Genomic DNA, 17473 nt, shown 5'->3' with positions numbered 1-17473 from the left:
CTCTGACTCAGAAGAAAGTACAACCCACTGAGTCGAGACCTATCTTTGTACAGTTAAAGTGTCCACCACCTGAATTATACCTAGATAAATCGAAGCATCAAACACAGTTCAACTCTGAGAGATAATAAAACTGAACCCTGCCACTGGAGGTCTCCAGCGAGCTTCAGAAAACAAATGTGCTGACAGCAACTCCTGCACATTTAACATTGAGGTGTGGAGGCCACAGTCACTGGCAGGGTTGCTTCAGAAGGGTACAAGAACATTGATAAATTACAATGGACAATCCCTCCTTGAGGAGGTCACAGGAACACATTGCAAGAGGGAAGGGGAAGGGGAAATAAGGATTGGGAATTTATGGCGAGAACTGTGGACCAGGAGATCGAACCAAGAGATAAGCTCCAAGGTGACATTTGACAGTAAGGTGGGAGGACGTGGAAGGGGGGGGACTTGGTTTGAGCAGCTGGGAGGCTAGTCACTGTTTATGGAGATTACAACAGATGATGAAGGGTAGACCGAGCAGCACAGACAGGAAAACAGGGAGGCTGCCGATGAAGGAAGGTTGAGAGGCAAGGAGCAAGAGTGTGAAAGTGACAAGGACCACCACAGAGAGTCAAAGAGAACGATGGAGCTGGAGAGGAGTTTCTATGTGACCGTGAGTCACCCAAAGCAGGTATTGCTTCTCATAAATATAGGAAACGTGACAGCCAGTTTGTATACAGCAGGGCTTCACCCACCGCTATGTGGTAACAGCCACATCTCTTTACTTTGCAGAGGTGATGGATATTGGCCCATTACAGTGGGGAGAGTGTCCTGTTCTGTTGTAGACCTGGCACGTTGACTGTTTCTCTTTCCACAGATGCTGCCTGACCAGTTGGGTCTTTCCAGCATTTTCTTTTTTGCTTCAAACTAGGAATTTTTCACATCATTCGAGGGCAAATAAGGCCTCTAACCGTCACTTGCATGATGGCACTTTCAATAGTGCAGCTTTCCCGCAGTACTACACTGGTGTGTCAGACTGGGTGGTGCTCGTGCCTGGAGTGAGCACAGGCGAGCCTGACAACAGCATTCCAAAGAGGTGTAATTTATTTGGAAGCTGGTCAGAAGAATGCAGGGGGAGTTGTGCCTCAGTAATGAAGCTAGATAGTGAGAGGAGTGGCAGAGAAGAATCAGAATCAGAGTTATTATCACTGACATATGTCATGAAGTTTATTGTTTTGTGGTAGCAGTACAGTGCAAAACAAAGACATAAAAATTACTATAAGTTACAAAAATAAATAAATAGTGCAAAAGAGGAATAACGAGGTAGTGTTCATGGGTTCATGGTGGGCGAAAGATGCATCTCAGCAGGCAATGGGTTAAAGCAAAGCTGATGACATAATGGAAAATTCCAAACAAGCAACATTAATGATCAGGACTGGCACCAGATTGGGATGGGCACTGGGATGCAATCAGGAGGAAGCAGCCAAAGTGGCAGGAAAGGGAGAATGATCATCAGCTTCAAGCAGCAGAGGAGAGGACAGAGCAAGATAACACATCCATGCTTGATGCATGACAATGTGATTCCCTTTCACTGGGACAGTCTGAATCAAGCAGGACAGAGAAAAGCCTGCAACATCTCAAGGAGCGAGTAAAGGAAGATGTTCTTTGGAGTGGTCCAGCATTTGGGAAGGGATTTAACTGGGCTTTTTTTTGGAGAGAGATTTGTGTGCACTGATTCATTAGTGGGACATTTTATTGCACTTCTAAGTGGACATCAGTGATTAAGGAACACTAGGCTACGGACCATCATTCCAGTTGAATACATCAGATGGAATTCCTCAAGAGCTTGCCATTTCTGGACTCACATGACCCAAGTGAACTGATAGCGAATTGTTCCCCTCATTCATTTAAATGGACCAGGAATGATGCAGGGCTTGCACTGGGACATGGGGTCCTGTCAACTTGTTCAGAAGCTAACCTGATTAATGCTTCTCAGAATGCACAATGAACACATTTCCAAGGGGCAGGGGGTGAGGTGGGGGTGCTGAAAGCACTCACTGGGTTCTTTTACTTTAGGAGCCTGCAACATCTCAAGGAGCGATGTTTAAGTGGAGTGGTTACCGTCTCACTGTACTGAACTTACACAAGTTCCAAGCAACAAGAAGTTTATATTTCACCTCTGCCACCAAGCCCTGCCCAGGGCTGAGATCAACTCCAATGGTTTTACTGAAATAATTTACCGTCTACACTTAAGTGCGCTGTTTTTCATGAAACACTGCTTCCCTGCTGGAAACACCAAGAGGAATTTCACACACTCTGAACAGCAATGTAAGCGAAAGAGGAAGTTGCTACCTTGTTCTGGGCATTGTTCTTCGCTTATCTTCAGGTCAGGTGACCACGAACGTGCTGAGTGCTGCCACTCCTTCCTCCTCTTGCCACCATCTCTGTCCTCTCCATGTCGCCCCCTCAGTTCCTCAGGACTGTAGCCACATGCCCCAAGCATTTCAGGGCTATAGTCACGCTTTGCTCTGTCCCTGTGTTTCCGGTGGTGAGCACCACGATCATCCCTCACACGAATGACCTTGGGTCGAGCGCCCTTACCGTGGTAGCTGTAGGCTGCCTTGGAGGCTGAGTTTACGACTGGTGGAGGTGGTCTCATTGGTGGCTCCTTCTGAGGAGAGCAGCTCTCAACCTTCTGTCTTCCAGTGTCGAGAGAACTGTCATCACCCTCAGCCTCAGAGCTGTGGAGCCTCTGAGTGGAGCCACATGTTGCTGGCTCGGCGATCCAGTCATCTGCACAAACCTTCGAACAGGATCCTCCTACAGCTCCCCTCAGCTGGGAGCCCCCTGAATTGCTGTTTCTGTGGGAGCCACAGGCAAGCCTGCTGTTTCTATCAGGTTTGTGCACCCCACTTTTCATATGGTCTGAGTCGCACATGGACACAACGGGACATGAGAACTGGTCAGTAAATGTTAGACACCAAACAAAACAAAGACAAAACCGATGGAGAATTCAAATAATAAATCTTCAGGACATGATCACAGAAAGCCATGCAGGTAAATGATAGCGTGTCTCATTAAAAGAGTCCAATTTATATAGTTACAGCTGCAGCATTGAAAAGAGAGCCGGATAAGGACCCGATAGGAAAGAATTTGCAGAGTTAGGAAGAGGGTGAGGTATTGGTTGGATTGCTCTTACGTAAAGCCAGTACAGACTTAATGGGCGGAAGAGCTGCCTACTGAGCTGTACCCACTGAAATGTGAGACAGCATTTCACCAGGAGCAAGGTAGAATGATCCCCACATCACACAAGTACAGCTCCTCCCAGGATACAAATGCCTGACTTATGTACAGCCCACATATAAGCGAGTATTTGGGAGACCAGTGCGATGGATTTGCCGGCTGCTGCAGGCATCTTCTGCCGGGTGGGAACTCTGTTTACAGCAATATCTGAATGATTGAGTTAAACACCCTGGTCTAACTACACATTGCTGTTGTTCAGCCTATGTTTTTATTTAAACATATTGCCGGGTGGCCACATTTCTGACTTACAAACTGTTCAGGATACAAACAGTTCTCAGGAACGGAACCCTGACATGGTTGGGGTGGGGGGGGGGGGGGGGAGGGGGTGGGAGTGACCTGCATACAGAATAAATATAACAGATGCTGGAAATCTGAAACAAACAAAATACTGGGAGTGCTTGGCTGGTCAGGCAGCAACTGTGGTGAGAGAAACGTTTCAGATCAATGACCTTTAATCGGACTCTTATTCTTCCATTTATTGTGGAAAGGTTACCAATGTGAAATGTTAACTCTGTATCTCTCTCTTTCTCTGCAGATGCTGCCTGACCTGCTGAGTATTCCCAGCATTTTCTGTGCTTTTCCCCAACTAAAGCAGCACCCAAACTTGGTCAATAACAGGCCCGGGATCCTGCACAACGAGTCAGATCACTTCCTGACGACTTAATTGTAGACAGTCTCTTACGTCTGTCCCTTCCTGACATACCCTGGCCACCAACACCCTTTTCATTACCCAACACTATCCTTTTGCCCTTAATTAAATCTCCCTTCAGAAGAATACCCCTACCACCCACACCCAATTAGCCTTAAGGCCAGCTCTAGTTACTTGGTCCACTAGGACACTGCTACCAGCTAATTCCAATGCAGTGACCTGAAGTTGGGATGTCCTTGGCTCTGAAGTGAGGGTAGATTGGACAGTTTCCCATTTAGATTAGCTGCACTCTAGCAGTAAGTTGGCAGTGAGGTGGAGCACTGTGGTGAGGAAGACCGACACAAGTGCTGGGTTGATGATGCAGCCTTGCTGACATCAGCCTAGAATGAGATTGGGTCTTTGTGGGCCCATTGATAACCTTGCACACAAGTCATGACGGTAAGAGATTGGGGCAAATTTGAAGAGGATGCTCACAGACTCTCGAAAATGACCAAGTCAAAAGATAGAGAGGTCAAGAATAAGCCACATATATGGCTGATGCTCATTGCATTTCATTACATGTGGTAAGGATCGTGTTCATTGTGCCTCCTGCTTGGATGGAATCCCACTGTGATTCGGACGGCTCTGTCAGCACAGGCACAGCTGAGGAGAACCCTGGCGATGACTTTCCTGTCCTCTGTCCTCATCACAGTCAGATTCAGCTCCTTCCTTGTTCATGATTACAACATCATTGGCACATTTCTCTCCCAGATGTGGAAACGAGGTTGTGAATGTGTGACTGACATTCCTCACTGCCAAGTTTAGAACTTCAGCAGGGATTACTCTCCACTCCCGGGCTGTGTGCCTCTGACCTCCCGTCAGTCAGGGTGATGGTGAGGGTCTGTTGTGAATAGAATCAAGGGTACTCTTGTCAAGGGCAGAGCCATGCTATGGAGTTACTCTAAGACTTCCTTCCAGCAGGCACCGCCTGCTTCTGTCCTCGATAACAGAAACAGAAATGCTGGAAGAACTCAGCCAGTCAAGCAGCATCTGTGGAACCAATGAACATTTCCACAGAACTGATCACTGACAAGAAACATTAATCGTTTTTCTTTCCACAGATGCTGCTCGACTAGCTGAGTTCTTCTAACATTTCTGTTTTTGTTTCAGATTCTAGCATCTGCAGTTTTGTCTGTTTCCGGAAAGTCACCTCCATTCTCGGCTCACAGCAGGACGGGCCCTTGGGAGATTTGGCTGTGGATCACCTTGACAGCTTTCTACCCACCAGCAGTTCCTTACTTCATGGGTTTCCTATTGGACCTCAGCCTTCAGATCCCTGTAGAGCTGATCACTTCCCCTTCACATGTGGAGTTTCCAACACAATAATGTTTTGCTTCTAAACTCTGAAATCTTGTAAAGGATCACGGATTTTGGGTAGGGGTGGGGTGCGGAGTGATGTGATCCCGATGGGTAAGGGCATCTGTAGTCAAGCCCATCACTGTCTGAGTGTGAGAGTGAGTGTGCGCTTTGCATGTACCTGTGAACGTGTAGCGAGAGGTACACATGCAGGTATATGTGCACGACAGCCCATGCAGCAGACCCTCATCTCCAGTCATCTTGGACTCTGTTGTCACTGGACCAAGACCTTGCTCTCTTAATCTGTATGGTTGCTGGTGCGCAATAACTCTCCCACATTAAAAGAAGTCAAGTTAAGAACAGAGGCAAGTTCTGTTCCTCAGTATGAATGCCAGGACCCCCATGATCAGCCCTAACAACAGACCTGAACCTCCCTCACTTTCACCGTGGCCACTTCTTTTGAAGGTGTAGGACCCGATTTGCCAGATTTTAGTCCCATTCTTCAGTACTTTTATTTACTGACATTAAGTTCCTTGTTCTTAATGGACTCTTGGACCTTCACTAGCCCTATATGTTCTTCATCCCCTACACTGTGAAGACACTAAAATATTTAATGGCTCTGCTAGTTTACAGCTCCTCACTTCTGTCTCTGTTTATTTAGAAACCCATATTTGCTTTAACCACACTATCCTTTTCACATTTCCTGAACTTACAATCATTTTTACATTTCGTGATTTTAGCTTCTCATGTGAATTTCTTGATTACTGTTAGTTTCTACGTTCTTCCTGATATTTGGAATTACTACTCTTTTGGCAATGTTTGCCAGCTTTTTGCCGTCCTTCAATTTACAAATTATTTAAAAATGAGGCCAGCAATCCTTCTACTCCATCATTTATAGTTTAAACTTCTCAAACTCCAGATTAAATACTATAACACCACTTTTCTCCACAGAAAAAAACTAAACACATTCTTAAAAATATATATTAGCACTCTCATTGCATAGTACTACATCTAAAATACCCTGCTCCCAAACTGGTTCTTTGAAATATTGTTCAAGAAATCTATGACAAATATCTTCCATGTTACAGTGCTCTAGGCATGGTCAAACTAGCAGTGTGCAAAGTTATAGCAAAATTTTCTCTCCTTTACATTCTAGATCACTAGCAATAAACATAATGCAGATATTTTTTGTATGAGACCATTACATCTTTGATTTCTGAAGAGTCAAAACAAGTAATTGGTTAAAGTTTTCATGAGGACACAGCAAGCAAATCAGAAGGCAAATGGTACTTTGGCTTTTATTGGAACACAAAGGTAAGGAAGTCTCTTGGTAGTGGTTTGGAACTTTGAGTATATAGTCCCTGGCAGAGGTCTGCTATTTAAAAGCGAGATGAGAAGAAATGTCTTTCTGCAGAGGGTTGTAATGAAATTTCCAACCTCAGAGGGCTGAGGATGCTCAGTTGTTGATGAGACCTGTGATAATGTGCCGCATCAAAGGTCATCACGGAAAGTAAAAGTTCATGGTGTAGGAGGCAACATATTGGTGTGGGTAGAAGATTGGCTGGTTAACAGGAAATAGTAAGAATAAATGGTTCTCTCTCTGGTTGTAACAAGTGCTCTACCAGAGGGACCAGTGCTGGGGCCTCAGCTTAATATAAATGATAGGTGAAGGCACCGAAGGTCTGGTTAAAGACAGGTAGGAAAGTAAATTGTGAAGAAGACACAATGAGACTACAGAGGGATAAGGACAGGTTCAGTGAGTGGCCAAAGACCTGACAGAGTATGTGGGAAGACATGAAATTGAACATTTTGGAAGGCAAAATGTGAAAGCACTTAATCAAAATGGCGAGACTGCCAAGTTCCAAGATGCAGAAAGATCCACAAAACAACAAATTTCATGACATATGTCAATGCTAATAAACCTTACTCTGATTCTGTGTCCTTGTGCAGGACTCGCAAAGGTCTAGCATACAGCATTGTTGATTGTGAGGGGAACCAAACACAGATGTTAGGAGGTTATGCTTCAGTTATATAGGGCAGTGGTGAGACCACATCTGGAATACTGTGGACAGTATTAGTTTCCTTATTTTTGGAAGGATGCAGTGCTGGAGGCAGTTCAGAGATAGTTTACTAGACTAATACCTGGAATGGGAATGCTCTCTCGAGAAAAGGCTGGGAGAGGCTGGACTTGTATCAGTTGGAATTTCACAAACAAGAGGTGACATGATTGAAACATGTGAAATCCTGATGGGGGGGATATGGAAAGGATGTTTCTCAGAGTCAGACCCTGAGGTCTCATGTCCGCACTGACCATCACATTCCCATCTGTACTGATTCTATTCTCCAGCACTTAGTGTATAGCTTTTCTGTGGGGGAATCTAGAATTAAGGGGCACCTTTAAAACAAAAATTACATCTAGTTCATTTAAGACGGATGAGGTGGATTTTTTCCCCTCTTGGAGGGATGCAAACCTATAGAACTTTTCCTCAAAGGGCAGTGGAAGGACAGTTGTTGAAAATTTTTAAGGCAGGCGTAGACAGATATTTGATGAGCTAGGGTTGAAGGGTTACCGCGGGATGATGAGAATATGGAGTTGAGGTTACATTCAGATCCATCACGATCTCATTGAATGACACAGCAAGACTCAGTGGACAAGAGTCCCACTCCTGGTCTTAATTCACAGTGAGTGAAGTGAAATACAGAAATACTAGAGTCAGGGAACATTGTGCAAAAGGAGGATCTGTTAAAAGATGGGAAGCAGAGAGGTTAGATGTCGAAAGCTATGAAAGTAGAAGATGGTAATGGGACAACTGAAGAAACGAAAGTCTGGTCTGCAGGAGGTGAAAATGGGAGGTGAATGATCGAAGAAAACTACTTTATTGGTGGAAATCCAAAATAAACTACTAGAAGTGATGATCAACTGAAATCACTGATTTGTGACATCGAGACCAGACAGCCAAGGGTAACTGAATAATGGTAATCAATGACAGAGCAAGTCCCAACAACATCCAAACCACTACTATTTTTAATATTTCCATATTTCCTTTCAACATACAAGGCCATTCAGCCCATCAAGTCTATGCCAGTTTACAGAGCAATCCTATTCCCCCACTAGATTTCCCTGTAACTTGATCTCTGCACATTCCCATCAATTCTACTACGAGGGACGATTTACAGTGGTCGGTTAACCTGCCAACTCACACGTCACTGGGATATGGGAGGAAACTCGAGCATGCAGTCACAGGAAGAACGTGCAAACTCCCCACAGACAGCACCAGAGGTCAGAGCTGAACCTGGGTCACTGGAGTTGGGAGACAGCAGCTCTGCTAGCTGTACCACTGTGCTACCCACAATGGTAGGGTACAGGGAAAGGACAATTCAGTTTTAGTTCTCCACTCTTACCCTGCCTGATCTACCCAACTCAACTTTTATCAGTTTATTCAGCATTAATTCAAGGAGTACTCCTATTGGACCCTTCCAGAGACTCATCAACTGGGGACACTTAAATTAATAGGTCTGTTAACAAAAAGGCAAAAAAACCTCTCAGATACTGAAAATTTGCTGTGATAGAGAATTCTGAAAATAGTCTGCAGGTCAAGCAGTGTCTATGGAGAGAGAAACGTTTAGAATTTTATGTTGGTGTCATCTGATGAAAGGAGATTGACCCAAAATATTACCCGTTTTTCTCTCCACAAATGCTAAACTACCGAGTATCTCCAGTATTTTATGTTTTCATTTTGTGTCTAACTGCCATGGATTCACTAGTGTACTGATTCCTTCCAAGAACTCCAAGTGTAGGTATTGTATGGGTAGGGAACAGTTCAGGTTAGATGTGGGGATGGAGCACAAGGTAACCACCAACACTAGAAAAGGAAAGACACAAACAAGATAGAAATGACAAGCCGGCAGGCGTACATCAACAGCTGAGGTTGGCGAGCGTAACTGATTGTCCAGAAGAATCATGGTGTCAAGGTTATTCCATAGCTTCCAATCATCATGATCTTCAGAAAACTCAGTATGCAGTTAGAATCAGGATGAGCAGCCAATTTTCTTAGCTCTACAATCATTTGACAATTGCCACCACAAACCCATCACCAAGCACTTATCACAACCACAGATCAACAATACCAGCCCCTGATCAACAGTGTCACTGCAGCAGCAATGAGTGCTCTCAGCACCTTCCATTCACCAAACGCCACCACATGCCTCAGTAAACAAGCTCAACAACAGCTGGGTATTGTAATGCTTCAAGGATCAAGACACCATTCCAGGATTAGCCTTTCAAGCTCATCCAGACATTTTTCCTCTTTGTTCCCAGGCTTATGAATGGGCATTTCTAATTCACTGTCTCAGAAAACAAACTAAAATCTTGGATCTCCAGTTGATCCCAAGAACGAATCTTCAGGAAGCTCCAATTCAGCAAGCTGAATGTGTCCCACTGGTCAAATTAACTCATGTCATTGTACTGCTTTACCCACCATAGCAATGCCCACTCAATTTGAACCAAGTCATTAAAATATGCTTTGAAGCATTACCTCTATTTCCTTCAAAGGCAGCATCTAATGGTTCACGATCTAGCACCTGGTGTTTCCGTCTCAGCTTCTCTTCCTTCTCTTGGAGCTTACGAGCAATGGCCTGAATGAAGAGTATTAGAAACATGAGTGAAGCTTGAACAAAACTGAAAACATTTGCATCAGCACTCCCCTCAACCCTTACTTTGAAGATGATCATATCCAATCTACCCCGAGTTATTGGCAGCTAGTGTACATTTGGCTGCATTGTCAGACTGAAGCAGCAACATCCTGATTGATGTCATAGAGTGATACAGCACAGAAACGGGCCCTTTGGCCCAACTGGTCCATGCTGACCAAGATAACCCATTTGCCAGCGTTTGGCCCATAACCTTCTAAACCTTTCCAATCCATGTACCTGTCCAACTGTCTTTTAAAAGTTGTCACTGTACCTGCCTCAACCACTTCCTCTGACAGCTCATTCCACATAGATACCACCCTTTGTGTAAAAAAAAGTTGCCCCTTAAGTTCCTATTAAATTTTTTCCCTCTCACCTTAAACCTATGCCATCTAGTACTTGATTCCCCAACCCTTGGAAAAAGACCAAATGCATTCACCCTACCTCTGCCCATCATGATTTTGTACACCTCTATAATATCATCTCTCAGTCTCCTGCATTCTAAGGAATAAAGTCCTAGCCTGTCCAACCTCTCCCGATAACTCAATCCCTTAAGTCCTGGCAGCATCTTTGTAAATCCTTTAACATCTTTCCTCTAGCAGGACAACCAAAACTGAACACAATACTCCAAGTGTGGCCTCACCAGCGTCCTGTACAACCGCACCATGACATCCCAACTTTTATACTCAGTGCCCTGACTGATGAAGGCCAGCATGCCGAAATCCTTCTTCACCTCCATCTACCTGTGACTCCACTTTCAGGGAACCATGTACTTGTACTCCAAGGTCCCTCTGTTCTACAAAACTCCCCAGGGCCCTGCTGTTCACTGTGAAAGTCCTACCTTGATTTGACTTCCCAAAATGCAACACCTCACACTTATCCAAATTAAACTCCATTTGCCATTCCTTGGCCCACGTACCCAGCTGATCAAGATCCCCTGTAATTTTGATAACCTTCTTCATTGTCCACTGTACCACCTATTTTAATGTCATCTGCAAACTTACTAACCATGCCTTGTACATTCTTATCCAAATCACAACAGGCCTAGCCCTGAGGAACACCACTAGTCACAGGTTTCCAGTCCGAGAAACCTCCACCATTACCCTCTGCTTTCTACCATCGTCAATTTTGTATCTGATTATCCAGCTCTCCCTGGATTCCGTGTGATCTAACCTTCGATCTAACCAGTGTCCAACAACTGCAATGTTTGTGTGCAACGACAGGATCTGGTGCCCTCTGGATCAGCCTGTTTCTGGAGGGTCAGACAGGTTCAGAGTCTATCACGGCTGAACAATCTTACTCTCACTGATGCAATGCTCATGAAAATTAATCTTCAGAGCAAGGTGGCTGAAGGCAGAGGAGACAATGACTTCAGCCAAGAGCAGTGTAGCGGTTATAGAACCAGTGATCAGGGTTCAATTCCCACCGCTGTCTGTAAGGAGTTTGTACATTCTCCCCATGACTGTGTGGGTTTCCTCCGGTTTTCTCCCACATTCCAAAGACGTACGGGTTAGTAGGTTAACTTGGGTGTAAATGGGCGGCGCGGGCTCGTTGGGCCCATTACCATGTTGTATAAATGAAGTTTTAAACTCAATTAGGCTTGTGAGGCACAATCTGCCCCTCACAAAGCCATGCTGACTGTCCCTAATAAGACTATGCTTCTCCAAATGCTTGTAAATCCTGTCCCTAAGAATCCTCTCCAATAGCTTGCCCACCACTGACGTAAGACTCACTGGTCTATAATTCCCAGGATTATCCCTATTACCTTTCTTGAACAAGGGAACAACATTTGCCATCCTCCAATCCTCTGGTACCACTCCTGTGACCAGGGAAAATGCAAAGATCATCGTCAACACCCCAGCAATCTCTTCCCTCCCTTCCCATAGTATCCTGGGGTATATCCCGTCTGGCTCTGGGGGCTTACCTATCCTAATGTTTTTCAGAAGCTCCAACACTGCTTCTTTTTTAACCTCTATATGCTCCAGCACATTAGCCTGTTCTATGCTGACCTCACATTCATCAAAGTTCCTCTCCCTGGTGAACACTGAAGTATTCATTAAGGACCTCCCCTACCTCTGGGCACATTTTCCCATTTATCGTTGTGCGGTCCTACCCACATCCTAGTCATCCTCCTGTTCTTCACGTACGTGTACAATTCCTTAGTCCTACTCGCCAAGGCTTTCTCACATTCCCTTCCAGCTCTCCTAAGTTCCTTCTTAAGCTCCTTCCTGGCTACCTTATCTCAAGAGCCCTATCCAATTTTTGCTTCCTAAACAAAGTATGTTTCCTTCTTCCCCTTGACCATGGGAAACATATTCTGGTTTTCTACCTTGTCTATGCTTTTCATAATTTTATAAACCTCTATCATGTCACCTCTCAGCCTCCTTTGCTCCAGGGAAAACAAACCCAGCCCATCCAGTCTCTCCTTCTAACTCAAGCCCCTCAATCCAGGCAACATCCTTGTGAATCTTTTCTGCACCCTTGAACTTAGTCACATCCTTCTTGTAGTGTGGTGATAAGAACTGCACACATTATTCCAAGTGCAGTCTAACCAACATTTTGTACTGTAACATGATGTCCCAACTCTTAAACTCAATGCCTCAGTGGATGAAGGCAAGCATACTACAAGCTCTCTGCACCCCTGTCTGACCCAGATCCATGCACACACCACTGCCCACATCCCTTGAATGAACATGAAAAATAGCCAATCTTGTATCCAATTGGCTAGCTTACGCTGGATCCCATGTGTCTTAACTTTCTGGATCAGCCTTGCATGTGGGACCTTGTCAAAGTCCACGTAGACAACGCCTACCGCCCTTCCTTGTCAATCTGACCCATCAACCACTTGCCCAGCATTATTTCTTAAGAGGAGGTCAAGTGTAGCTCCTTCTAGTAGGGCCAGCCACAGCATATTGCTTGAGAAAACTCACCTGGACACACTTGACAAATCCTGTCCCATCTAATCCTTTCACACCAAGGCAGTCCCAGTTAATACTAGGGCAGTTAAAATCACCTACGATTACAATCCTATTATTCCTACACCTATCCGTGATTTCTCCACCTATATGCTCCTCCAATTCCTGTTCGCTACTATGGGAGTCTATACTTCAATCCCAAAGTCATCCATCCTTTTATATTTCTAAGTTCTACCAACATGGCCTCAGTGAATGTTCCTCCCAGGATATCACCTCTAATTATTGCCACGATGTTCTCTCTCATCAATTGTGCAACTCCCCTGCTCTCTTACACCCACTTGTCATGCCAAAGCATCGATACTCTGCAAAAATTGAGCTGCCAGTCCTGCCCATATTTCAACAATGTTTCTGTAATAGCTACAATGCCACAATCCCATGTGCCCATCCATGCTCTGAGTTCATCTGCCTTACCCGTGAGGCTTGCTGTATTAAAGTAAATGGTCCATGAATTTCTGCTCACCCAAAGTCATCTACTTACAAAAACAAAAATCATAGGCTTGTGTTCCAGTCTGGGTCTAAAAACTCAGAAACCATATATCTTTAGTAAAAAAAGAAACAAGTTCAGAGCTTTTAGCAGAAATACTTTGCTGAGTGAACTTCATACAGCCACTCTGGGCACTGCCAGAGTGATCCCAGATGCAGTGTCTTGCTCAGTGCCCTGAACATGCAGGTATTGGGACACTGAAGCACTGGGGTATTGAGTGTGAGAGTAACAAGGTCATGTTGCAGCAAGATGAAACTTTGGTTAGGCTGAACTTCAAGTATTGCATTCAATTCTGGTCACCCCATCACAGGAAGGACGTGGAGGCTTTGGAAAGGGTGCAGAAAAGGTTCACCAGGATGGTGCCTGGATTAGAGGGTTTGAGCTAGGGAGAGGTTGGACAAACTTGGAGCATCTTCTCTGGAGCATCAGAAGATGAGGGGAGAGCTGATGAAGGTTTATAAAGTTATGAGAGGCGTAGATAGGGTAGACAGTCAGAGTCTTTTTCCCAGGATAGAAATGTTAAGTACTAAAGGACATGCAATGAGGTGGGGGGGGGGGGGGGGGGGGGGGGGGGGGGGGGGGGGGGGGGGGGGGGGGGGGGGGGGGGGGGGGGGGGGGGAGGGGGTGCAGTTTAAAGGAGATGTGCAGGGCAAGTTTTATTTTACACAGAGAGTGATAGGTGCCTGTAATGCACTGCCAGGGTCGTGGTGGAAGCAGATATGATTGCGGCATTTAAGAGGCTATTACATAGACACATGATTATGCCGAGAATGGAGGGATATGAATATTGTGTAAGTAGAAGGGATTTAGTTTAATTTGACATCATGTTTGGAGCAGACATGGCGGGTCGAAAGGCCTGTTCCCTGTAAAATTACTGCCACTCCACGGAGTCGTACCTCGTCCTTCTCCTCCTGGCGTCGCCTTTTTTCATTTTCCAGGGCAAGCTCATCCTGAATCACCTGAGCCATCTGGTTGTCGCGGAGCTCCCTACAACATCAGAGATGACCAGACAAGAAGAAGGTGACATGCCTGCACAAATACCATCAGAGCCTCAGTTTTATAAACCAGATTGTCTTTGAAGAGTGAGCTGGCATTTAAAGGTCAGCCTTCCCCAGAGGAACCCAATGAAGCAAGCTCTAAAAAGGTTGTCCAAGATATAACAGGGCACCCAAAACAGATCCACACAGCTTAACCCTCAGTGTCATTACAAATAGGAGCAAGAGTAGGCCTATCAGTAAGATCATGGCTGATCTGACTTCCTCATCCACTTTCCTGCCCTCTCCCCATAACCCTTGATTCCTGTTCTGATTAATATTCTATCTCATCTTTCAATATAGTGAAGGATTCAGCCTCCACAGCTCTCTGGAGCAAAGACTTCCAAAGACTCACAACACCTGTGAGAAGAAATTCTTCCTCACAGTCTTTATATGGATGCCCTTATTCTGAGACCATGCCCTCTGGTCCTGGACTCTCCTCCCAGCATTTACCCTGACAAACATCTGTAGAATTGTATGTTTCAATAAGATTGCTTCTCAGTCTTCTGAACTCCAATGAATACAGGTGAAACCTATAAAAACTTTCCTCATAAGACAACCCTGCTATGTCCAGAATTATCCCAGGGAACCTTGAACGGCCTCCATGATCTCTCCTTACATTAGGGGACCAAAACTGTTCACTGTAGTCTAGATCTGGCCTCAATAGTGCCTTGTACAGTTGCTTACTTTTATACTCCAGTCCCCTGGAGATAAGAGCCAGCATTCTGTTAGCTGCTGCACCTGCACTTTGCGTCTGCTGCAAAGAACCCAAATCCCTTTGTATTGCAGCCTTCTGCAGTCTCTCTCTATTCAAATAATACTCTGCTTCATTATTCTTCCTTCCAAAGTAAACAATATGCTTCCCCACGTCTAACTCCATTTGCCAACTTTTTGCACGTAACTTCCTTCCCTTAGATTACTAATATACATTGTAAATAGCTGCAGCACCACTCTGGATTCATTGCCAATCTGAAAACACTCCTTCCTTCTAGTTAGCCAATCCTCCATCAATTCCAGCATCTGCAGAAATTTTGTGTCTCTGTCTATGCTAATACATTACCTCCAACACCATGAGCTCTTATATTGCAAAACACCCTTGTGTGGCACCTTGTTGAATACCTTTAAAAAATCCAAATGTATTACATCTATTTATTCTCAGCTGTCCACTGCAGCTGATACTTCCTCCAAAAACTAGCAAGCATGAAAACTAACAGAATGCTGGCTCTTATCTCCAGGGGACCGGAGTATAAAAGTACGCAACTGCACAAGGCACTATTGAGGCCAGATCTAGACTACAGTGAACAGTTTTGGTCCCCTAATGTAAGGAGAGAGATCATCATGGAGGCAGTTCAAGGATCATTGGGATAATTCTGGATATGGAGAGGTTGTTGTATAAGGAAAGTTTTAATAGGTTGCATCTGTTTCATTGGAGTTCAGAAGAATAAGAAGCATTATTAAAATACATAACATTCTATGGATGTTTGTCAGGGTAAATGCTGGGAGGAGAGTCTAGGACCAGAGGGCATGGTCTCAGAATAAGGGCATTCATTTAAGACTGTGAGGAAGAATTTCTTCTCACAAGGGTTGTGAGTCTTGAATAAATGTGTCAGATGTGACTGTCCCTTAAGGATGCTTATTCTGCTTGATCTGATTACAACTTTCCAAATACTTTGCTGTTACTAAACAGGTGGTGTTGTAGATAGTGTGGGAGATTATGAAAAATTACAGGGGGATCTTGATCAGCTGGGTAAGTGGGCTGAGGATTGGCAAGTGGCTTTCAATCCAGATAAATGTGAGGTTTTACATTTTGAGAGATCAGACCAGGGTAGGACTTATTTGGTGAATGGTAGGGCCCTGGGGAGTGTTATGAAACAGAGGGGCCTAGGAATGCAAGTGCATAGTTCCATGAAAGCAGCGTCACAGGTAGATAGGGTGGTGAAGAACGCATTTGGTGTGCTGGCCTTCATCAGTCAGGGCACTGAGTGTAGGAGTTGGGAAGTTATGTTGCAGTTATACAAGATGTTGGTGAGGCTGCACTTGGAATACTGTGTGTTGTTTTGGTCACCCTGTTATAAGAAAGATGTTATTAAATGAGAAAGAGAGCAGAAAAGATTTACCAGGATGTTGCCTGGACCCGGGGGCCTGAGTTACAAGGAGAGGTTGAGTAGACTAGGACTTTATTCTCTGGAATGTAGGAGATTGAGGGGTGACCTAATAGAGGTATATAATATCATGAGAGGCATAGACTGGGTGAAAGCATGGAGTCTTTTTCCCAGGGAGGGGGAGCTAAAAACAAGAGGGCATAGGTTTAAGATCAGAGGTGAGAGATTTAAAAGGGACATCAGGGGCAGTTTCTTCACACAAAGGGTGGTGTGTATTTGGAATGAGCTACCAGAAATAGTGGTTGAGGCAGGCACATTAGTAACATGTAAAAGCCATCTAGATAAGTACATGCAGAGGAGAGGTTTAGACGGCTATGGGCCAAACATGGGCAGGTGAGACTGGGCAACACAGTCGGCATGGATGAGTTGGGCCGAAGGGCCTGTTTCCGTGCTGCGTGAATCTATGACCTCCTTAATAATTGGTACTAACATTTTCCAATAACAGACAGTTATCTAACCAGCCTGTGGTTACTTGCTTTTGCCTCTAAACCTTTTTGAATACAACTATCACACTTGCAGTTTTCCAAACCTGCAATACTTCTCCAGAATCTAAGGATTTTTGGGATTACATCCCTGCATGCACTATTTGCATCATTTGTCAGACTCCTCACTACCAGCCTTTTAATTTGCTAATTATACTACTTCTCCTGCTGTGCACATGAAGTTTAAATTAGATGCTGTCTGCTCATCAGCTCTAACGGCTGCATCAAAGAAGAGCATCAATCTGTACCTGTGACTCACACAGCAATTCACTGCTGAAAGCAGCTTGTAACAGCTCTCACCATCTACTGCTTCTCAACTGTGGGACATGCGGTAATATTAGGAGGTGCAAAATAAACACAGAATGAAAAGTATTTGAGTGG

General features: G+C 44.7%; 1 protein-coding gene across 2 annotated transcripts in view; it reads right to left on the bottom strand.

The window, feature by feature from the left end:
* The window catches only part of ccdc50a (coiled-coil domain containing 50a), a 98033-nt gene that overhangs the window by 32813 nt on the left and 47747 nt on the right, over window positions 1–17473 (bottom strand). The window contains exons 4-6 of one of the 2 annotated variants that reach the window (XM_052018109.1): window positions 14311–14401; window positions 9802–9901; window positions 2332–2904 (exon numbers count right to left, since the gene is read on the bottom strand). In XM_052018109.1, the coding sequence (XP_051874069.1) occupies window positions 2332–2904; window positions 9802–9901; window positions 14311–14401 (764 nt within the window). The remainder of the gene's footprint in view (window positions 1–2331; window positions 2905–9801; window positions 9902–14310; window positions 14402–17473) is intronic. The other variant, XM_052018110.1, reaches the window with a different exon arrangement.

Source organism: Pristis pectinata, chromosome 6 (assembly GCF_009764475.1).
Source record: "Pristis pectinata isolate sPriPec2 chromosome 6, sPriPec2.1.pri, whole genome shotgun sequence".
Taxonomy (NCBI): domain Eukaryota; kingdom Metazoa; phylum Chordata; class Chondrichthyes; order Rhinopristiformes; family Pristidae; genus Pristis; species Pristis pectinata.
This window is presented reverse-complemented; position numbering and strand designations above follow the sequence as displayed.